The sequence below is a fragment of the Hipposideros armiger genome, unplaced genomic scaffold (assembly GCF_001890085.2).
Source record: "Hipposideros armiger isolate ML-2016 unplaced genomic scaffold, ASM189008v1 scaffold_134, whole genome shotgun sequence".
Taxonomy (NCBI): Eukaryota; Metazoa; Chordata; class Mammalia; order Chiroptera; family Hipposideridae; genus Hipposideros; species Hipposideros armiger.
In genome coordinates, this window is record NW_017731484.1 from 3,503,704 (window position 1) to 3,527,870 (window position 24,167).

The following is a 24,167-nucleotide window of genomic DNA, read 5'->3' on the forward strand; positions in this document are numbered from 1 at the left end:
CAGTGACACTGCCCTCTACAGCTAAGATGCTGAACGGCAGCTCAACCTGGAGCTGGGATGCTGTGAGTTGCCGGCAACGGCGTAGGCTGCAGCCCCTGCTGCAGTGGGTTGCCATGGGCTACCGTGTGTGGCCAGCAGCCAGCGTGAGCAGCCAGCAGCCGTAGTGAGCGGCCGTCCAGAAGCCGGCGACTGATCTGCCTCACCCTGGAAGAGCGCAGTGATGGTGCCAGCTTGGGCCAGTGGGGCGACGCCCTCCACAACTAGACTAAAGAACAAAAGGTCAGCAACTTGTCTGTTCCCCTTCCCCCAATTCCCCAGCACTGTTCCCATCCCCCCAATTCCCCAATAAAGATCTTAAAAAAAAAAATTGCCCTGGGCCGGTCGAGTGGCTCGTTGTTTAAGAGAGTTGGGTTGGGAGCACGAGCTCTGAGTAGCAAGGCCGCTGGTTTGGATCCCACATGGGCCAGTGACACTGCGCCCTCTATAACTAAGACGGTTAACCACAGCTCAACCTGGTGCTGGACTGCCATGACTCCCAGGCGATGGCATAGACTACAGTGGGGCTGCAGTGAACTGCTGTGAGTGGTCCACAGTGGCTTAGGCTGCAGCCCCTGCTGCAGTGGGCTGCCATAAGCTACCATGAGCAGCCGTCCAATGGCCGGCGACCAATCTGCCTCAGCCGGGAAGAGCGCAATGATAATACCAACATGGGTCAGTGAAGCAATGCCTTCCACAACTAGACTGAAGAACAAAAGGACAGCAACTTGTCTGTTCCCCTTCTCCGATTCCTCAGTGCTGTTCCCTACCCCAATTCCCAAATTTAAAAAATCATAAAAAAAAATTGCCCTGCATTATCATCTCTTGATATTTTTTTTCTGTTCCTTTTGTGTTTTCTATGAGCCTCTTAAGCATTTTTTAAAATGCGCCATTAATTATATTTTAAAAAGCTTTCATTATGAAAAATGTCAAACCTATGCGAAGTAGAGAGAATGAACCCCCATGTACCCATCACCCCGCTTTGATAGTCAACTCATAACCAGCCTTGTTTTGTGTGTCCCCCACCCACTCCCACTCCCCTCCATCACTTTGAAGGAAATAGGAGACATTATTCATACTTCAGAGATAAGAACTTTAATAATTTCAGAGATAAGAACTTTAAAAAAAAACATAACCATTAATAAGGTTCATTTATTCTGTTTACAATCAATTTATTTAATTAGATTTTATTGGGGAACTAGGGGAAGGGAACATTGTTGGGGAATTGGCAAAGGGAACCAGCCAAGTTGTTATTCTTTAATCTTCGTTGTGGAGGGCTCCAGTCGCCACCTGGCTGCCTATCAGCAGCTCGTGGCCTGTAAGCTCAAGGTGCTGTGTTCAGTCTTAGTTGTGGGTGGGCGTAGCCACCATCCCATGCGGGAATTGAACCAGCAGCCTTGTTGTTAAGAGCGCATGCTGTATTCACTGAGCCATCCGGTCGGCAGCTCAGCTCAAGGTGCCAAGTTCAGTCTTAGTTGCGGATGGGCATAGCCCACCATCCAACAGGCAATCTTGTTGTTACCAGAAGAGTCATCCTGCTACCTGATGGCAGCTCAGTGACAGCTCAGCTCAGGCACAGCGTCACTGGTCCATGTGGGAATCAAACCGGCGGCCCTGTTACTCAGAGCTTGCGCTCTTAAGCCAACTCTTAACCAACCGAGCCACNGAGTTACTTTTAAATTATATATTGCGGCTCTGAAGATTGTCATTTTCTGAATTTTCCTTCCTTTGTTCCTTTTCACCCATTTGCTTTCATTGTTCCAAATTTAGGCATAACTGGAAGTGAGACTTGGTGGGTGTGGAAATAACTCGGCTGAATTAAATTGTTCAGTTAGGGGAAGGTAGGGGGAATGGCTAACGTCTTCAGAATCTTTTGCCTGGGTTTTAGGGTCAGAAAGTGAAAACTGGCAGAGCAGAAAAGACCAAAAGTGACAGAAATATCTTGCTTTGCTTTCCATCCCAGTATGCCTTAGAGCATCCATCGGCAGTGTGGGAACTGCAGGCCTTCCAAAGTCCTTGGGTTTCACCCCCACAGAGAAGTCATCCTGTGGGGTGGCGTGCGGGGCGGGGGTGTTCTCCTCACCGTTAGCTCTTGGCCCTTAGTTTCTCATGTCCATCCCTCACCCCCAAACCCCCACCCCATGAAAGTCGGTAAAAAAGTCCTTAGCTTGCTGTCTGCCCTGCCTTTAAGCATCTTCCCAAGGTAGCAGCAAGTGCAGCCCCAGTTCTTTCAACCCCTTCTATGTGTCAGTTAGACTGAGCGTTTAACTTCTTCTTTATGAAAATGCACATTAGCCATTCCGACTTAATCTCCTAATGATTTGTGTATGTTGGTAAGAAGGAAAAGCCATCATCCCTGCCTGGTATATTCAGATATTCCCTTCGGTACCCTGATGGCAGGATTTCAAAAGGAACAACCATTTAATTTAATTTTGCGGATGGCAGGAGGGACTGCAGGAAACTTGGTCACAATATGCCCCCTCCCGAGAGAGTAGCTTCAGTAAATTTGGGTTGCCCAAGGGGCTTGGATATGAGGAATCTAACCCTCTACTTTCTTTCCGCTGCCCCCCTTCCATTATAAAATTTGCTTTGGGGGGAACGGAGGGGGGCGTAAAGAAAATTGCCTGGGTTGAAAAGCCAAATGACTGATGTGAGATTGCCATTTTCAGTGATGCAGCTTGGGACATATGGATTATGACCAGCTACAGATTAATCCATTCCCTCTTTAATTGTTTTATGGCCTCATCCTTCTGAAATTGCCCCCTTGTGGTCTGAAATCCTTTCTGGGGTTTTTCCTTAGGCTGGGGACTGCTTGCTGGTGAGAAATAAATCTGCGCCTCTCCAGGCCACTAGCTCCCCAGTGACACTGAGGAAAAGACCAATAGGGGAGCTTCTTTTGACTTTCCTTTGTGGGAAGGCGTCCCACAAAGCAGCAGGCTCAGGATTCTTACCTGTTACTGCACAGCGGCTGAATATTTGCTGCCCAGTCCTGTGAAGCTTTCAGGATTGGAAATGCAGGCCGCTGGTTTTTAGGCCAGCCCCCTGCAATGTCATTTATCAACATGGGGCCAATAGATACACCCAAGATCTTGGTGGTGGTCAACGTCTGGCCATTGGATAAATTTGATTTCAGATCTTGTCCAAATGAGGAGAAATTGTTTTTCTTCATGTTTTAGAGCCATGCTGCTCTATAAAGAAGATAGATATAAACATATTTCCTCATGAATCATCCTAGGTGGAGCTATAGGTATTCAGAGACTTGTGAAACATCTTTCTAAAACTTCTGTTTGTCCTTTTCAGGTAAATAGAAACAGCTCCTGGATAAGTTATGAACTTTTGAAAGTTTCTGTTTTTTGTAAATGTCTTTCCTTTCTTTTTGCTTTTTTCTTCTCGTTTGTGGTGGCTGCAATTCCCACCCTGCAGATAACTACTGCTCTGTAAAAATAGAGGAGGATCTGATATTATTAATTTATACTGGTAGTTTGATTATTACACTTTAGTGTAAATGAACATTTGCATTGCAGTCGCTTAGCTCCATCTGTAACTATTAGAAGCTATCACCAAATAGATGATGAGATAGTTCTATGTTATAGATTTACTCATTCATGTAGTCTCTCTCATCTGTTCATTCAACAGATATTTACTGATCATCTATCATGTACCAGAAACTACGCTAGGTGCTTTGTTTATATCAGTTAATAAAACAAAGGTTTCTGTGAGTTAACATTCCAGCAGGGGAAGAGGGAGATAAACAACTAACATGATGAATATGTAAATTACTTAGTATTTAGAAGGTAGTAAGTATAGTAAAGGGGTATCAGGAATGCTGGGTAGTGAGATCAGGTTGCATTTTAAAATGGGGGTGGGGAGCTTTCAGATGAGGCCTTATAGAGTAGGTCACATTTGTGCTAAGACTTGTGTAAATATTTGAAGAAGGTGAGGGTGTAAGTGGATATTGGGGGAAGAGCATCCCAGGCAGGAGAAAGAGCCAGTGCAAAGGGCCTGGGGTAGGGCTCTAAGGCCCATGTGTGCTTAGTGTATTTGAGGAATAGCAAGGGGGCCACCGTGACTGAAGCTGAGTGGTCCAGTGGGGGGTATGGGGGAAGAGATGAGGTCAGAAAGTAGGGGTGAGGGATGTAAGGGAAGGAGATGCTTGATCACACCATGCCATGTAGGACATTGGCTTTTACTCCAGAATATCTTATGTGTATGACTATATCCATGTGTCCACATCTACATCTATATATCATACTAAGTATCATCAGCTCTCACAGCTTTCCATCTTTCCCATCTTCCGAACTTCATAAGATCCCCTCAGGAATTGGTGGGGAGGTGGAGAGGTTGAGTATAAAGAAGGATATAGAAAAACCTGCATCAAACCCTCACTTAGAAACCTAAAACCAGTACTTTTTGAAACTTGGTGAATTGATGAGATTCCTCCTACCCACCCTTCCTTGGCCCATGGAACAGGAAGACCACGTAGCTTACTCTTATCCCAGGCCTCTCCCTTTCTTCAGCTTCTTCAAGAATCTCAAATATGATGTTCAGCGTAATTTTAGTCAATTTCTCAAGGTGTTTCCCCACTGTTAGCCCTCTNGTCACTGGTCCATGTGGGAATCAAACCGGCGGCCCTGTTACTCAGAGCTTGCGCTCTTAAGCCAACTCTTAACCAACCGAGCCACTCGGCCGGCCCTACAATCAATTTATTAAATACATAGCAACACTGTTTTGTTATTTTATATCAGCAACTTCTTTGCTCCAAAGGGGCAATGGGTGGTGACTAGAGCTGCTGGGCCTCAAAATCAGGATGAAACTCAGAGGACATTCCAGAGAACCCTCCCTGACGCAGAATAGCAGCATGCTGGATTGGGCAACAGGAACAGGAGTTGAATGGACAGGAAGTGCCCACTGGTTCCTTGGTGTTCTCTGAATTTCTAGTGCTCACATGTACTGTGGAGGGAATGGGAGGAGGACCCGGAATGTACAGTTTCTTTTCCAGGGGGAAGTGAAACTTGGGTCCTTTCTGATTTAATAACAACCATGAAGAAGGAGTTGCATGGTTTGAAGACTCTGTGTTCTAGTTCTGTTTTTTTGGTGGTTGTGTGGTTTATTCCAGAGCTTTTTAATCTGGAGGTCAAGACCTAGTAAGTCATGAAATCAAGCTAGTTGGCCACAACCAGCATTTATAAAGATGTAGAAAATATCAGAGTTTATGGCACGAACTACGGATATGTATTGTTCCATGAAACGTATGTGTGTGTGTGTGTGTGTGTGTATGCGTGCACATTTGTAAAAGTTTGGAAGCCACTAATTTTCTCTGTTGGGTTGTCAGAAAATTCATGACGTATTCTTGCAATGAAAAAGATAGAAAAATTCATCATGACTTTTCCGACAACCTAATATATAGTTTCTTTCACTTTCTGTACCTTCTTGTTCAGAAAGTTAAAGGATAGAAGAACTCATGAGAGAGATTTTATTTATGTATTTAACAACAGCATATATAATGGTTACAATGTACCAGAAACTATTCTAATTGCATTATGAATATTAACTGACAAAATCCCTATGAGGTAGGTACTATTATTATTGAATTTTTACAAATGGAGACATTGATGCACAGAGAGGTTAAGTAATTTGCCCAGAGTCACACAGCTAGTAAGTGGTAGGGCTGGCATTTTGAGCCTAGGCAGTCTGGTTCTAGAGTCAGATTTCGCTTTGCTGCCTCTCTAGTCGATAGCACCTCTAGATGGTGGCATGGACTTTTTGCTGCTATTTTCCTTCAAGAACAAATGATAAAAAAGTATTTTCTCACTCCACTCCCAACACATACACTTAAACATTCAGAGTTAAGACTGTGAGAATGAGGACTTTTGTTTGGTAAATTGAAGAAATTCAGGGATCGCTTTTGTTAACTGATCAATATCGCCAACCTAAAACTATAGAATTCTAGTATGAAAGACAACACAATGAGTTCATATCTCAACCTCAAACAAATGGGGGTAGGAGAGTGATTAAGAACACTGATTTTAGAATGAAACACATGTAGGTTCAAATCCTGTCCTGATCTGTAACTATCTCAGTGACCTGAGGCAATTATAACTGATTGCTCATCTGTGAGGTGGAAGGAATCATGGTTGACTTTTAATGGAGTAGGTACCAGGCATAGAGTAAGTACTTTATATACATTATCTCTTCTACTCTTCATAACAGTCCACTCAAGTGGTTGCTGTTACAAACTCCATTTTATAGATAATGAAATAGATTTAAAGAGATTAAATGTCTTGTTCAAGGATACACAGCTAGTTGGTGACAGAGCTAGAATTAAAGCCCAGGTCTTTCTGTGAATGCAGGGTTTGTGCTTTTAACTGCTTTGCTTTATTGCAAATGCTGTATGTCAAGCCGGGTGCTGTACTAAACGGAATAAACCCACGAGAGCCAGCTCTCTAGGAATTTAGGGTCTGGATTTTAGTATTGGTCTGGTTTGTTTTCTATGTGATTATGCTGGAGCCTTGAGCAATGTACATACAGTTTACCATTACTCTAGTGGACATTGACATTTGGTCTTTTTAAGAGTTGATTGGTAGGGAATTCCTGGAGTTTTTACTCTCCTTGTGTTGTCTTTCTGCTTTTCAAGACTCTTAACCTTTGTCCATACAGCTCCTTTTTGAACTGTGTTTTCATCTGATCGACGCATGGAGCATGCGGGCTCTCTCTTGCTTTTCCACCCCCACCATACGCTTCTGAGTAAGCCTTCAAGTCGCAGTGCTCTGCTTACAGCCTCCTAAGCTTGATCCACCCGTTCTGCCTCCTTACCTTTGTTCTAGTCACCACAACCTTCCTTCTTCTGCCACCCTTACATCTCTTTAAATCCTCCCCAACTCAAAACCTCAAGACTAATTCAAGCCCACACTGGTTTATACCAATCGCTTCCCCCCTGAGCACGGTCTGGAACCATTATTTTGGCACTTAGCACACACGGTCTTCTATTGTTGAATATCTTTGCGCTTAGTCCCTCTTTTTTCCGATTGAATTACAAGCTCTTTGAGAGCAAGATGATGTCTTATGTTTTCTTGTGTATTCCAATGGTTCATCACTCAGATCTTTGCACCGAGATGGCATAAGATAAATACAGTATTCGCTGTGTATTTGTTGGTTGATTATTATGGTCCTTGAGAACTGACTTCCCAGTTTGCCTCCAGCAGTGAATCAGGGCATCAGACTAGGTGACGTTTCCCAAAGGAGCTGTTTGGTCATCTATCTCATCCCAAATCTTTAGTTTGTAGTACAAGTTAATTCTAGATTTTGGATCTTGGGAATTCTGTTTCTTAAACATCTCAGGCAAGGCCTAGGAGCTAAAATTACTACTTTGGCATTTGATGTGGCAGCTTGTTCATTTGGGAGCCTTTTGTCTTTGACTTTCTATTGAGTCACTTTAAAGAAGCAAGGCGGCTTGCCAGAGCAATCGCAATGATTAAAGTTCATTGAGGTATCTGTCCCCCTCCACACCCTCTCTTCTCATCGGCTTTATGAGGTTTCTTTCTGTTGCTTCATTGGGGGGCTCGAAAGTTAATGGATGACTGACTGTCCTTTTGAAACTCTTAGGGCTGCATTTCTCCTCTTCCTTCCCATTGGCTGGTTTCTTTGTCTCCAAAGCTGCATGCATTGTTTTTAGTTAGTGTGGAGTTAATGCAAGGGGAGGAGAGGTTCTTTCTTTTATAACTTTGGGACAATCTGCTGCACAGGGCAGGACATTTTGAAGATGACAAACTTAAAATTCAAGAGAGAGAACTATGGTCAAAAGAAAAGCAAGGGAGTCCACGACTCGAGTTGACCGCCCCTTCTTCTTCCCACGAAGATGACTCTTACTTTTGAACCCAAGGATCTCTATCATGTCTCCAGTTTCCTTACCACTGGGTAGGGAGGGATAGTTTGGAATCAGTAGCTTTAGGATCACTGGCTCGAAAGTCTGTATTATTACTAATGATTAGTGTCAGTATGTGCAGGGATTTTCCACTCATGGAATTCTCCTGCTCGTTTGACTTCTGGACCCTTCAGCCTGGATTGCTCATTAATGCTAACTCCATCTCTTAATTTAGAAGGCCCAGGAACCAATCCAGCAGCCCTCTTCCACTCTGATCTTCTTTCAACTCTGTTTTTATCATGGTGCAAGCTTTACACCAGCTCCATTTCTGGCTGCTTGAAATTCAAACTACTCTGTTAGCCTTTGGAGCTGTTCCCCGCTATACACCCTTATCTTTGACCAGGCCCCAAAGTCTCCCTTTGTTCTGGCTAAGCCATCCTCCTCACGATCTCACAAACAGACCACCCTCCAACATTCCATCTCATGGCTTGCATTTTATCTTCCTCTGGAATATTGTCTCCTTACCCTTCCCTTTACTGAAATTCTACCTATCCTCAGAATACTGGTTCAGACTTCTATGTCCTCCCTCTTCTCTTTCTCCTTCCCTTTCTTCCCTCCACAAATTTAAAGCCGACTCTATACGCTAGGTGTTGGTCTGGGTCCCAGGAGTGTGCTGGTAAACCAAGTAGACAATCCTTCCTCTCAAGGAGTTTAGTGCTCCTCAGAAAGCCGTACTTTCAGTAAGGTTAGTCCCCACTGCTCTTTCTGGGTCCTCAAAAATTTTACTTGTGTATTTATTTTTAATTTCATGTACTTACAATACATAATAACATAAAAGTCTACATAATGTAGAATTAAATATCTACCATAATTATGTAATATATAAATATATGATTTTTGAAAATGTATGTTTTGATCATATCTTCACAATTGGATTGTAAGTTCCTTGAGGACACAGACCTTCATGCTTCTGAGAACTTCAGAATCTCTCACTATCCATTAGGCCTCCTTTGTTTGCAAGGGACCAAAAACCCAAATGCAAACTATTTTAGGCAAAAAGTGAATGAGTTGGCTGCTGTGACTAAAAGGTCCAGGGGTCGGGCTGGCATCTGGCGATGACTTGATTCAGGAACTCGAGTTTCCTTTCTCTATTTCTCAGCTCTGCTTCTCCCGGATCAGCTCTATTTTCAAGTAGGCTTTCCAATCACGGTGACAGGATGGCAGCAGCAGTCTGAAGCTTTCCTTGTCCCCAGGCCTTGCAGTTCTCAAGCAAGGCGTGGAGGTGACATCCACCATCTTGAGAGAGAGCAGAGGTGGAATCAGCTTCACCAAAAGAACCTGAACTGGGAGTGGGGAAGGACGTAAGGAAGGAAAGACAATGTCTGTCACATCCACACATTCTGGAAGTTCCGTAGCTATTTGGTTGGTTGTTTGGATTAACTCATGTCTGTTTCTACAGTGTGTTCAGTAGGGTAAAGTAACGAGGAAAAAGATCAGCAGTCAGTACTCGTCAAGGAAGAATGTTTGCTGTTTTCTACCTTACTGAAAGCAGCTTGAAGGTCTTTTCTTGGAACACCGACCACTCATAGATTAGTGCTACTACCAGTCACTGAAAGGTGTGGCATAGTAAGTGGGCTGAAGTGGACCCATGTCCCCCTTCTCTCTGCTCTAATAATCTCACCTTGTTTGTTAACAGGGTTTATTTGTTTTTACTTGTTTCTTCCCTACTACCCTGCTAACTTAGAGGCGGGACTTTTGTCTTTCTATTCTCAGAGCTCCTGGAAGGTGCTCATAAAAATATTTGCAGTAGGAGCAATTAAGAAAGAACATTGCGTGGGAACTCCGTGACCTGGGTTTCAGGCCTAGATCTGCAGTTAAATAGCTGTGTGATCTCCGGCAATTCCTTTCGCTTCTCTGGGCTTTGGTTCTCTGCTCTGTCCAACAGGGATTTTTAAGGGCCCTCCCATTACTGAGTTTGTAGAAAAGCAAACCAGTAGGGCAAAGAGCAAGATTTGGCAGGGCCTTCCAGCGTTTTGTTTCCTGGGGAACAGTTTTGAGAGGGGCTGATTACCTTTGCGATAAGAGGTCTTGGTAAGAGATATGGAGGGTAGAGCCTGATGAATGCCTCAATTGTCTTCTTATGTAACACTTGCTGGAAAGGTACTAGGAATTAATATTCTTCAGATGGCTGTGGTGACATCATGTGTTTGTGAAAGGGCTAAAAGCAGGTGAGGCAGATTTTGTGGAAAAAGACCGGCAGTCAGGCCCGATCCCAGTGGGGAACCTGGCTGATCTCATGCTCCACACACTCTGAACAGAACCTGTGGGAGTCGCAGCTCCTGTGGTCTAGGTGCCGGCACATCAAGGACAAGGGAAAGACGTGCTGTGTGACTCTCCAAAGATTACATCTTTCCCTGGCCTGCCCTCCCATCCCATTTTCTCCTCAGAAATGTGGGTTTTATAGGAGAGGTTCTGTGTGACTTAATCAGAGAAAATTCCTGAAAAAGGAGGTGAGTTTTGAAAAGGGGAAAGAATAGGGCTAATATCTCTGGATTGAAAGCTATAGGCTGAACATAGTTCCCCTAGACTCTGCTGACTGGTGAGTTCCCTGGGCATTCTCTGAAGTGAGGAAAGCATTCAGAGGGCTGTGTCGCCTGCATTGGCAGGCGTTTTATAATTTAGCATCTACATGATTGTTTGTGTGGCAGGTCTCCGACTGCTTTTGTTAAATGATCAGTATCCTATTAGGGCTAGTTTTTCTCCCAATTTCATCCTTCATATGACCTGTCAGCATCTTTCTACAAAGGAAATGAGCCTGCCTCTAACTCCCAGGACAGGTGTAGTTAGGATCTCATCTGTGGCCAAGCATGGACAAAGAGTCAGCACTTCCCAGAGGAAGCTTTGCTGCATGTGTCTGCTGATCCTGGACTTGAACAAATGCATAAAGACATTCCTTGCCAGGTTTTGATCTGACACCCTCAGAAATAATGGAACGGTGATCGCCAGTAGAGTTCAATGTCATGGCCAAGCTTGCTGTCCGGAGTGGCAGCTTCCAAGATTTGCTTTAAAAATATTCAATGCAGAACTGAGATTCAGCCCATACAAATGGAGAAAAGGAAACCAAGAATTCCTTCCTCCTTTTGGTGCCTGTCTGTTGGGCCATTTTCCCCTTAGCTGGCAGGATCGTGCTCAGCAAAACATACTCTTTGATGGGTTGAATTTTTAAATGAGATATAATTCACGTATCATAAAATTTACCCTTTTAAAGTGTACAATTTAGTGGCTTTTTAAAAACAAGTATATTCACAAGGTTGTGCAACTATCACCACTATCTAATTCCAGAATGGCTGAGTTAAATTTTGACTTGAATCTTGAATGAAGTATAAACCAAAGGTCAACACTGAAACTCAGAAAACTTGTTCTAAAACTAGTCCGTTTTGTAAGGGAAGCTGCAATTTTTATTCAAGTGTCATTTTTTTAAAAAACATAATAAAAATCAAGTCAGAGGACATTGAATTTTTATTGGGCTTGTTGCTCGATTTCTTTTGTCTGCTACTGATGATTTATAAATCTTTGGTCTTCAGATTGGCTATGTTATAATAAAGAATATTCAGGACAAGTAAGACTGTCTTCGCTTTATTTTCATTCCTCTTTATCGAGCCATGCTTCGTTAGGGCAGGGCTTGGGCCTGTTTTATTCTCCGTCACCATCACCTAGCACAGGGTCTGCCCGACAGTAGGGGCTCAGTAAAGATTTGCTGAATAACTGGGCTGTGTTAGGTGCCCAAGGGAGTTCATTTTTGGACTGTATCACTCCAAATAGTTCATGGTGACCTTTGCACTTTGACTTTGTGGATGGCCATGGCATTCATTCATACCCCTGAGATAGAGCTGCTTCTAGAAACTGAGCTTGACTTCTTCCCCTGTAGTTCTACAACAGAACCGACAAGGACCCCATTATCCCCAGCTCCCGGGAACTCTCATCCAACTATAACTGGATTTATAAAGCCTTCTTGAGTGTGGGTGATGTGAGTGTGTGTCTTTGAGTGTGCACACGTGTACACGTGCATACTTGCCTAAGCACATGATGGAACTGTGAGGAATTCCTCCATGTTTTTATAAATTGCCCCTTTCTTCTTTCTGCCCTTGTAGTTTGTGGGTAGGTCAGGGTGCAGAGGGGCCTCCAGCCTGGGCACATGGCCCAGGCATGCTGGCGCTCAGTGGCCTATTGTTTCCTGCCCCTTATGAGCACGGACAGAGGTCTAGGGCTGGCACAGCTGCCTTCTTGGGGACCATTGTTTGCCTTTGCAGCAGCAGCAAAAGCTTGAAGCAGTACATTTTGCCTTGGACAGAGCAGCCATTCTGTCTTGGGGCTGCAGGCCTGGCGATGAGGGTGGTGGGAGTCTCCCTTAAATGTCTGAGTAGATGCTCTGAGGATGGGAGCCAGGGAAGCCTAGCTTTCCAGGCAGGTTGTAGGGAAGGGGAGATGCTTAGTGGTGTCGAATCACAAATGAACCCCAGTGGCAGGTGGTATCTCTTAGCAGAGACTCTTCATTTCCTGGATCAGGGGTGGGGATATCACTTTCTTCCTTTCTCTGCCCTCCGGGCTTACTGGTAGACCAGGGTGTGCTCACAGGATAAGAAAAGCACTTCCTGTAAAACTGCTCTGTGGAGTAGATCTAGGAAGCAGGGAAGGGATCCAGCCTGGCTGTGGACTAGCTGACATGTGGGCTAGTGAGTCAGTGGGCTAGTCTAAACTTGACTGTGGAGGAGAAGGGGCTGTTCCAGGGGTGGGAGCCATAGACACTGTGATTTACCCAGAAATCTCAATACCTTCAGAGACTCCGGACTCATGGTCTGTTTCTCTGGTCTCCGTACCCCACTGTCAACCTCTTTGACAAGGCAGACACACCTTCATTTAGCTTTGGTCCCACTTGTACCCAATTGGATGGCCCTTTCGTCAATTACTTAATGAGCCTTACTTCAGTTTTCTCATCTGTGCGATCAGGATAATTAGGGATACCTTAGGGACTAGTTGTGAAGATTAAATGAGATGATGTATTATATAAAGGCCCCTAAAGGGTGTTTGGTGAACACACGTTCCTTTCCTTCAGGGGCCAGAGGGATGCCTGAGGGTGGGATCCCATTGTGTTGTGCTACCTACTCATGGAGACACCTGAGAAAGTCAGGGTGGAATTCCCTGCTGGCTGGCTGTGCCTGCAGGCTTCTTAGATTAGTTCAAATAGCTCAGGCCTCCTCTGAAGTGCCTGTTCCTTGGACAGGACAGCCCTGGAGTGGTCTATCTGGAACTTCATGGGTATCAAGGAAATGTGCCTAGCACCCCCCCCCCCTTTTTTTTTTTTTTTTTGGCAGAGGGTGGACAACATCCATTCCACCGTATTTCTTTCTGCTCCTCTGGTTAGTGAGATTATTGAGGCAAAGTCGTAAATGCATTCCAGGTGCCTCAGAGGGGCGCAGCAGCCTCCTTGCCCATCCACAACCTCTTGCACTCTGTTGCTGACTGGGTACCTTTTCACCCAAAGAGGCCCTGATTTTTTTTTTAAGGAGCCAGTTGTAAGTAATATCGACGAGCACGGGCATGTCTTCTCCACGCACAGCCTGCCCACCCGATGGTGACGACTGCTGGCTACAACCTACAACCTCTACCTGTCGATAGGTAGAAAGGGCACCGATACCTCCAGGAACAGTCTCGGCAAGAGCTGTCGCCTTTAAGAGGCCCAGAAATCCCTGGCAAGAGCCAGACACCTGACGTGCCCTCTGCAGATCTTTCCCCCTCCCACACCCTTGTAATCAGACTCCAAAAAAACACAGAACAAGAGCGCTTTGATGAGTGATGAGGTAGGCGGCTTTTCTGCGCAGCCTTCTGTCTGCTTGAAACAATCCTGCGGTGCTCAGTTTCAGTTCAGGTGAGGTTACTGCAGGCCTGGTTGGCATTGGTGGTTGGCACGGGGTAGGCGTGGAGACGAAGAGGGTGAGAACTGCACTTATAGATCACCTAAGATCACCTATAAAGGACCAGCTACTTGTGCTACATCCTGATAGCTATTAAAATAGAAACAAAAATGAAGAGGAGGATAGATTATGGACTCCTAGCTACTCTGGGGGAAGCAAAAGGCACCATTCGCCCATCCCTCGTAGCTTCACAAAAGGAGTGCTTGGCAAACCTGTCAACATCAGAGCCCTGATCCTGGATTTGCCTCTGATGTATTCACAGCTCAGATGAAAACTGTAGCTCCCCACCCCCTTATCATAGAGAGAAAGCACTGTTACAACTCTACCATTTGGCAGTGAATTTGGAGCATGCATAAGGAAAGGCATAATAATATAGGTACTCCTTTTTCCTAGGATTGGAGTCTCGTCCACTGTCAAATCCTAAGGCATTGGAGCTGAGCAGGCTTGGAGGGGAAAGGGATGAAAGAAACGGCTCCATTGTGACTCAGATGGGATTGGGACATAACTTCAGCAGGATATGCACTGTAGGCTGCTCTGTGCTGACAAGCAGTCTGGCTTTGGCAAGCTGCTTCCTGCGTGTGCCAGGTCTCTTGTCAGTAAGAAATGCAGTGTTGCATTTGAGGCAGAGCTTGTTGCAGCTGGAGCTACTATTGCTGCAGTTCCAGAGAGGGTGTTGGCGAGCCCTGTACGAGGACTCTGGCCAGCCTGAGATCTGCCAAGCTGGAGCTTAACCAGAAATATTTTTCTAGCCTTGATAGCAGGGGCTCTGAGCATCAGTCAGGATGAAGCAACAGAGACATGAGTGATATTTGTTGGTGAAAAAAATCAACTTCTTAAAGACCGATTGACATTCTGTGATATTTGGAAACTGGAATCTGGTTGATAGTGGATGGTTTGCTTGCCTAGAAGTCCTGGTGTTTGCTTCCTTCCTTCTTGATTGCTACTGTTTGACCTTGGGCGGAGCCCTTTGTGTCTCCATTAAACTATCCTGACTCGGGCCAGCCAAGTGGTGCGCTGGTTAAGAGTTGGCTTGGGAGTGCCAGCTCTTGAGCAGCGGGCCCCAGTTCGGATCCCACCTGAGGTCCAGTGACACTGCCCTCTACAGCTAAGATGGTGAACAACAGCTCAACCTGGAGCTGGGCTGCCATGAGTTGCCATCGACGGTGTAGGCTGCAGTGAAGCTGCAGTGGGCTGCCGTAAGCTGGTGTGAGCTGCCGTGAGCGGCTGTCAGCTGGTGTGAGCTGCCGTGAGCGGCTGTCCAATGGCCAGCAAGCGACTGCCTCAGCCGGGAAGAGCGCAATGATAATACCAACATGGGCCAGTGAAGCGACGTCCTCCACAACTAGACTGAAGAACAAAAGGACAGCAACTTGTCTGTTCCCCTCCCCCAATTCCCCAATAAAATCTTAAAAAAAAAAAAATCCTGACTCTCACCCTAATTCATGAAGATGAGGAAAAACATTTTGAAATGATGGGAAAAAGTATAAAAGTAGGAGCATGGGCCCTGAAGTCGTTCTGTCTGGGTTTGAGTCCTGGCTGCACCACCCAAAAGTCTGATTTCTTTAAGAGTCAGGTTTTTCATCTTAAAATGGGGATGCAAGTAGTATCAATAGGATGGTTGGAGAGAATTCATTAGGCTATTTTCCAGCAGAGAACCCAAATGTGCCAGAAATACAATAACTTGCTCAATAAATGGTAGTTTTGAGTACTTTCTCTTAAATGGTTCAGCAGATTTCTGGTTCCAGTGTCTTTCAATAGTCTGAAAAGAGTTGGTGGACTTTCGGCTTTTATTATTATCATCATCATCACCATCACCATCATCATCATTATTAAAAGCTTTTAAGTTCCCCAGAGGACAGGGACCCTGTAAACGGCAGGGGTAAATGTTGGAGTGTGTGGTCCTTCTTAGGGATCTCTGCTGACTGTCTTGCCTGGTTTTTGTTGCAGAGATCCGCACTCAGCTCACAGAGCAGATGAAATGCCTGGACCAGCAGTGTGAGCTCCGGGTGCAGTTGTTGCAGGACCTCCAGGACTTCTTCCGAAAGAAGGCTGAGATCGAGATGGACTACTCCCGCAACCTGGAGAAGCTGGCAGAGCGCTTCCTGGCCAAGACACGCAGCACCAAGGACCAGCAATTCAAGTAGGGATGCTGTGGCTGTTTCTTGTAGAGACCTTGGCAATGGGGTCTGGGTGGAAGGAGGCAGGGTGTGCCACCTGGAGCCAATTGGATTCATGAAACAGGCAACCCAGTGCCTTCAGGTTGGCTGAGCATTGAGAAGTCCTTGAGGACTTTTCCTTTTCCAGATCAGTCTTACATGCAGTTCAGTATCCTGGAGAGATCATAATAGACGGTGAACCATGCTGATAATAACAACACTTCTATTGGTCTTTGTATATGCCAAGCATGGTTCTGAGGGCTTTATATATATAGATATATGTTAACTCAATCTCCACGAAACTCATATGTTGGTTATTGTTATATCCCCAATTTACAGATGAGGAAACTGAGTCATAAAGAGGTTAAGGAACTTGCCCAAGGTCTCAGTCTCTCTCTCTCTCTCTCTCTCTCTCTCTCTCTCTCTCTCTCTCTCNCACACACACACACACACACACACATACCCAGTAAATGGCAGAGCTGGAGTTGAGACGAACACTGGCTCCAGAGTCTGTGTTCTTAACCATTTCACCAAACTGTCTTTAACCAGAAGAAATGAATGGTGCTGTACATCTAGATCGCTGCCCAGACAGTGGCTCAGGTCTATTCCTTCTACATTTACAGGATTTTATACAACTGGCCCCTTCACTCTGTCCTCACTGCCATTGCCCTAGTTTCGATCATCATCATCTTTGCCTGAATGATTGTAATGCTTATTGTATCATCTATAGCAGAGGTTCTCAATCCTGGCTGCAATTGGAATTCCCTGGAGAACTTTGTTTTAAATGCTGAAATCTGGGCCCCACTCCAGACCAATTAAACCAGAATCTCTGGGAGTAGGTCTTGAGTAACAGTACGGTGTAAAAGCTTCCCAGATGATTCTAATGAAATACCAGCATTGAGGACCACAGTCTACAGCAGCGGTTCTCAACCTGTGGGTCGCGACCCCTTTGGGGGTCGAATGACCCTTTCACAGGGGTCTCCAGGTACTTGTATGTGGGCGTATCTGCATGTGGGCCTGGAGACGGATAGAGGAGCGGTGTCTCGGTTCCTAAGACCATCGAAAATATGTGTTTTCTGATGGTCTTAGGCGACCCCTGTGAAAGGTTGAGAACCGCTGGTCTACAGCTTCTCCCTGTTCCAATATGCCTGATCCACTGTTATCAGATTCAGCCTTCCCGGAACACACTGGAGATCAGGCAGTTTCTCAGTGCAGTGGTTCCCCATTCTCTATGTGTCTATGATCTTGATACTCAAGGTGTGGTCTCCTAATATCAGCACCACCGGGATTCTGGAAGTACAGACTTTCAGTTTCTACTGCCAGATCTACTGTAAGAGATCCCCAGGCGATCTGTGGGCACATTAAAGTTGGAGAAGTGCTGCTCTGCTCACAAAGGTGGACACTCCTTGACTTGGTCCTCCAGCCCCTCTGCGTCTAGCCCTGACTAGCTTTCCAACCTGATTTCCTGTTTCTGCTTCACTATACCTTAGCGAAACAGAACTTTAACTCCAGTGGGCCTTCGCTCATCCTGTTATTTGAGCTTATGTGTCCTTTTTTACATCTCTGCATATCTAAGCCATACCTATGTTTTAAGACTTACTGCAGATGCAACCTGTTCCGAGAAAGTTTCCTGATACTCCCAGAAGAAGGTTCTCCTGCTTCTGAATTCTCACAGCATTGTATTTGTTCTTTTTATTAGGGCATTCATCAGTGTCTGCCTTATATTATCTTCCTTTAGTGGACTGTATAAGCTTTTCTAATTCATCTTTCAGTCTCTCACAGTGTGTAGCATAATATGAGGTATATAATAGATGCTCATTAAATATTATTGGATGAGTTAATGAATGAATTTAAGAATTAATGCCAAGTGTATCTTAGTTTCCCTTATTTTCTATTTTGTTTATTGCCCTAAAAATTTGGGACACAAATTATCCTTTACAAGCCAGTTCTAAGCAGTGACATGGAGGCTAGGATTGAGGAGAATATGTGACACTCTCAGTTTAGCCAGAAGGAGAATTTCCTCCAGATGTTTTGCCCTCACAGTTTCTTATCTTTCCCAAGTCCTGTTCTCTTTATGATAAGCAATCCTGAGAGGATAAAATGTTATTTTAGTATGTGATAAATGAAGACCTGGGGGAGTAATCATTTGCTTTAGAAAAATGAATCAAAGTTGGATTTATTCTGTTAATAAGCTCCTCCTAAATTTAAAATATCATTTGATTTTTACTAATATATGCTCAGCTTAAGTACCTATTTACTACAAATTAAGGTACAGATGTGCTACTCTCTAAATCATCTGCATTGCTCTGATTAAGATCACATGCAAGAAATAGGGTGTTTTCTCCAAGGCTGGAAGGATTGATTTCCCTCATAAAGCTGGTACCTAGCTTCATTTTTTCCCAAACAACCAGTGAATATTTATTGAGAGCCAGCTCTGTTCTCTGTATTGTACAAGTATTGGAAGATAGGTTTATTGTGTGTATCCAAATGGGGCCCTATCTGGTTGGGGAAAAAAGATTTTTAATACAGGAAGAAATTAGAGGATAAAGGAATAATGATCTCATTAAGAGATCCTTGGTTTTATGTAAAATATAGATGTGGTAAGAGGTCAGAGATAAATCATCAGCGATAGATAAAGGATCTAGAACAGTTGGGAGAGTTTTCATTGAGCAAGTGAGACTTAGGCTTGAAAGGTAGATTTGTACAGGAGAGAACAGCATGTGCTGAGAGGAAGCAGGAATGTTTGGTGGTGAAGAGACCATGGGGACTACTGATGAGGGATACAGCTTTATTATATTCATTCAACAAATGTGCATTGCACTTTCCTTGAACTCCTTCAGGCCAGACATTGTGCCTTGGGATATAGCAGTGAGCAAGCACTGCCACGTCACCACGTGGCACTTACAATAGAATGAGGAAACAGGCGTTAAACAAATCACACAATTAGATGAGTTGAGGGAAGGGTTGCAAAACTAAAGGATAAGGTGCTACAAAACTTGTTAAGAGGGGAGGTCTCCACTCCTTTTGCTGTCATTTTATGGCTAGTTTACTTGAACAGCTTCCTGGGTACTGTATTCAAAGCTGATTCCTATGGAGACTAAGATAAGCTCTAAAATCCTGGCTAACAGAGAGGGGAGACATACAAACAACATAATGTAAAAAGGCCTTTAATTGAGGCATGAACAAAATATGAGAACACAGATATTTTCAAAAGCAGTGGAAGATAAGGTTAGATAAGTAGAGTAGGCACAAAATAATGGCTCTTTGACAGACAAGCAGAGGAGTTCAGATCTGATAGTGTGGTAGTGAGCCCTCTGGGTTCTTGTCTGGGGAGAGAGACGTGAGAAAAGATGCGGTAGAAGAATGAATTGTTATGCCAGAGAAGGCCAAGATGGAGGTTTTGGAGGGTAGTCCATGCACAATGTGATAGCAGAAAAGAATGGAGGGGAAGGAAATATTCAAGAAGTCACTGAGAAACTGAACAGGACTGGATAACTGATTGGGCAAAGAACTGTTAATAGTCATAGGTGACCCAATGTCTCTAACCTGGCAACTTAGAAGAATTGTGTCATCTGTAATAGAAGTGGGGATGTTGAAGGAAGACCTGTTGTGAATGGTGAGCTGACTTTGGACATGTTGGGTTTAGGGCAGTGGGAGGCCTTTGGGATCCAGGTGGAATGTTATACTACTGAGGTAAGAGGTTATGACTGGAAAAAGACAGCATCATCTTTAGTATAAAAGTGACTTTGGAAGATAGGAAAGTATATGAACCCGGGAAAGAGAAAAAGAAGAACAAAGAATTGAAACCAGGACCCAAGGCTTGGACACACCCAATATTAAGGAGTAGTAAAGTTAAAAGTTACCAGAAGAGGTGGGGGAGGGAAGGAGGAAGGGAAAAGAGGAAGAAGAGATGGAGAGATCTTTTTTTAATATCTAAGGTAAGAAGGTAAGAAGGATAATGTCATCTGATGGAACTAGAAGTCTTTCAAGTGGAAGACCTGTAAAGGTTAATCCCAGCAATTTCTTATTGATACCCTCCCATGTATAAGGCATTGTGAGAGATGCAAAGATGACTAAAATGAGCCCCACACCCAAGGACTTTCAATCCGTTAGAGTGAAATGTATGAAATTGCTGGTTTTTAGGTAAAAAAAAAAAAAAAAGGCCACATAGTGGCAATTTCACATGGTACAGCCTAATAGAAGAGATGAGCCATAACATGCAAATGCATTGAATACAGGCAGGATGGTGAGAAGCTTAGTAGAGAAGCTCAGTAAGAAAACATCCCATTTTCATACATAATTTATTCCTAAAGATGTACAGAAAAGGCAAATGGGTTGAATGTCAAACCACGGTTTTACATGGAGTAAGTGGGCTCGATTACTAAAAGTATGTATGTGAAATTCTGCATTATACCTCACCTGATGGACTTTCATCATTTTGTTCCTGGTCTTTGTTCTTTTCACTACGATTAAACCCATGGTATGCCTGCTTATGTCCAGGGAGCATCTAAAGAGTTGCTGATGATTTCTACTCCTGTCTTTTTAATACAGTGATGACACTACTTCTCAACACAACACTAGTAGGAGCACTCTCATTTTTCCACTCTCCACTCATCTCCGTGTTAAAAAAGGGAACCAAGTATTCTGATGTTTGCACGCACAAGCGTTACTGTGCGAGACAGCCATGCTGCTGAAACTGACATGGTACTTGGCAGGCAGTACCACCAGGCCAAGCTTGAATCATTCGCTAGCAATTGAAAAAGTGGCATTTTGGGCGCAGGAAAGGCTCTGTAGGCATGTCTGTTTTGATTAGGATATAGGTTGTGCTGCTGTAATAGACCCCAAATAATAGTGGCTTACGCAAAATAGAGGTGGGTTTTCCTCTCATTTAATCACCTGGGCGTTAGCCATCCAGGGTTTTGTCAGAGCTTAGTCTATCCCAAGAGTGATGCCCTTGTCTGTATGACCCAAGATGGCTCACTGCCACTGTGTCCCCGTTCCAGCCAACAGGAAAGGCAAAAGGGCGAGGGGTAGGTATTTCCTTACTCTTGAGAAGTGCAGCCTGGAAATGGCACATACAGCTCATCAGCTCATATCTGACCGGCCAGAGCTCAGTCATGTGGTTACACTTAGCTGCAAGGGAGGCTGGGAAGTGTAGTTATTATTCTGGGTGACTCAAAAGTAGAGTTTCTATTAATATAGAAGAAGAAAAAACATAGTGCAGGACTATTAGCAGCCTCTGCCGCACTGAGGGAAGATGTATGAAAGACCATGGCCACCCATCCATACAAAGTGCCACAAATGCCCAGAGAAGAGAGATTTGTTCAGGTTGGGGACTGGGGAAGGCTGTAAGGAGGTGAATTTCAATGGATGGGAAATGGAAAAATAAAACTGCCAATGCTAGGTATTAGTCCTATAAGCTTAATTCTGTTGAGACAATGCAAAAGTTATAGGAGGATAAAGAGATGGGGGAGGAAGCATTTTGGAAAAAGAGTACAGTGTTGGTAAACGCACAGATTTGGGAAAGACAAGGCTGATGGGTAACGTGTCTGTTTTGCTGAAGAAGGGAATAATAAATTCAATAGTGAAATAAGCCTGGAAAAATTGAGAGTGAGCCATTAATGCCAAGCGACAGGGTTTGGGCTTTATTCTATAAGCATGGGGGAGCCATTGATAGTTTTTGAGCGAGGAACATAATTATGGCTGTGCTTTGGAAAGGTAACTATGGCAACAGCGCAAAAGATCTGTTGGAGCGGAGACACTGGAAGGAGGAGACCTGTTAGGAAGGCCTGGCAGTCGGCCTAAGGTTAATGTGGGCCCAACCTGAAGTCATGCCCTTGGAAATAGAAAAGATGGGCCAAGTGTAAGGGCAAGGAGCAAGTGACGGCAGAGAAGCTGGGACAGAAAAAGGGCTGTGGGTTTCCTGAGTCTCTGGAGTGGCAATTGTACTGTATTTTCATTCAGCCGATAAAGTATAGCCTTGATTTTGCTGACTCTCGGGCTGGTCCCTAGAATAGTTCATTCTCTGCCCAGAGCATCTCAGCGGGCACTCGTCACCTCCCCCAGAGCTGTAGCAGCTGTTAGCCCAGCAATGCCATGAATTTGTCTCCCTGTGCTGCCAGGAGAGCAGCTGCCAGCAGCAGCTCTGGACAGACGCGTCTCAGGAACATGGAAACTATTCAACTTGGGATGGGGTAGGGTGGCCAGGGCCGAAGTCAGTCCACATGGATTTCTCCCACCGTTTTCCAGGCCAGTTTCTCACCCTGGCTAGATTTCAGCCCCTCATGCTGGGTTAGGTTGGGTATTCTATTACAGTTTTAAGTGATTGAGTTTAGGGACAAACGTTGCTGAACTGCTTTTTTCATCTTCTCTTGGACAGCTTCTTACCCTGGAAGCCATTCCCCTGTCACTCTTTGGCTTTGTTTCCTATTCTGCTTTGCTTCTGCTCACCTTTTGTCCTCCCCGACACGGTGCTCGGTGCAAACGCCCTCATTAAAGCCCACGCAGCCCTGACGCTGCTGCAGAGTCTGACCCTGTGGTCCCGTCACGCTCCCCCTCTTCCTTGTCCTCCAAAGAAAGAGAGAGGTGCTGCAGACAGAACTACAGTGATCATTTGATTCTACCTTGCTCTGCTCTGTTTAAGATAGGTAATATGGCTTCCCCCATCCCTTTGAATTGTGGGAGGACCTTGTTAATGTCTGAAATTCTATCTGCCTAGTTTGATTAAGAGCAGAGATAAAATATTATGTAAGGGTAGGAAGTCTTCCTAGGGAAGATGTTCTTGCATTTTCTTTGGCTCCTTGAAGGGTATAAATGTATTCCTATGTGTTGCCGAGCCTTTGATTGTCTCTTTTAAGTGGTATCTGTGTTAATATTGCCCAGCAGGACTCTAATTGATAATGCACTGGCTGCTTTTTATATAGACTTGTTGTAAATTACCTTTCAGTCATAGCTCACTTGGTTTTGATCTCCTACTTTTAATAGCTCAGTTCTTTTATTTTGTTGTAGGTTTTTTTTTTTTTCCTGTTGAGTCTTTAGAGGAATACTCCTGTATTGCTATCCTGCTGTGTTCCTTGCAGAGACCTTATGCTGCCTCGTAACCTGCTGCCGACATCTTTTCTTCCTCTCTTATAGCTTTTTCTTCTCCTCAGCAACAAATATTTGTTGAGCATTTTTAAGTTATTGGTTTAGACTCTTAAGAGAAGACAGATCCAAAAAAGCAGAAGTGGTGGTTCTTTCCCACATGAATTTATAATCTAGTCAGGGATAAATTATACCTGAATACAATAACACAGATCCTCAGCATAACACAATTTGTGGTACGCACCAAGTGTGTGCTACAGAAGGGATGATGCACGGTCAGTGTGGTCAGGAAACTTTCAGGGGGGAGATGGGATTTGAACCAGACCTTGAAGAAAATGGGTAGGGTTTTGACAGATGGAGAGAAGAGGAGGGGGAAGATGTTGTAGGCAGGAGGGGCATAGCAGGAAGAAAGTGCAAAGCACTTTTGGGGAACAGTGAATAGACTGGTTTGGCTGAGGTAACAATTGTATATGGAGGAACTGGACAGGGATAGTATATTGGGTTGTCGGACAAGTCATGACGTATTTTTTCTATGTTTTTCGTTGCAAAAATGCATCATGACTTTTCGGACAACCCAATAATAGATAGGGTCATTTCATGGATGGCCTTGAGTCTTGTCTCAGAGATTTGGATCTATGCAATAGACACTGGAAATCACTGAAGGTTTGAACAGCTAGTGTCCACGCAGAGGTATGAACTCTGCTTAAGTAAGATTAACCTTAACCTTAACCTTAGGGTTGTGGTTTGCTAAATGAAAAGAAACTTGAGACAGTGACACCAGATGCCACAGTAGATAATAAGGATCTAAATTAGGGTGGGATGATAGGAATGAAAAGAATAGAAATTGATCCTTCAGGCCATTTAGCAAATATGTACTGTGCTCTTACCATGTGCCAGACACATGCCAGGCAAGACAGATACCACCCCCTGCACTCCTGGAGCTTACAGTCTAGGACAGATGGAAGACACCTGGTGCAGGAAGACTCTACAGGAATTGCTGACTGATGGGATTTGGGTTTCAAGTGAGGTTGGAAGCAGAAAAGCAAGGGCTGTGAAGTT

The 24,167-nt window shown here is 44.4% G+C and overlaps 1 protein-coding gene across 6 annotated transcripts in view; it reads left to right on the forward strand.

Moving 5' to 3' along the window:
- The window catches only part of SRGAP2 (SLIT-ROBO Rho GTPase activating protein 2), a 256,272-nt gene that overhangs the window by 82,692 nt on the left and 149,413 nt on the right, over positions 1 to 24,167 (forward strand). For all 6 annotated transcript variants that reach the window (XM_019649659.1, XM_019649654.1, XM_019649653.1 and 3 more), the window contains one exon: positions 15,817 to 16,009. In XM_019649659.1, coding sequence (XP_019505204.1) covers positions 15,817 to 16,009 — 193 coding nt within the window. The remainder of the gene's footprint in view (positions 1 to 15,816; positions 16,010 to 24,167) is intronic.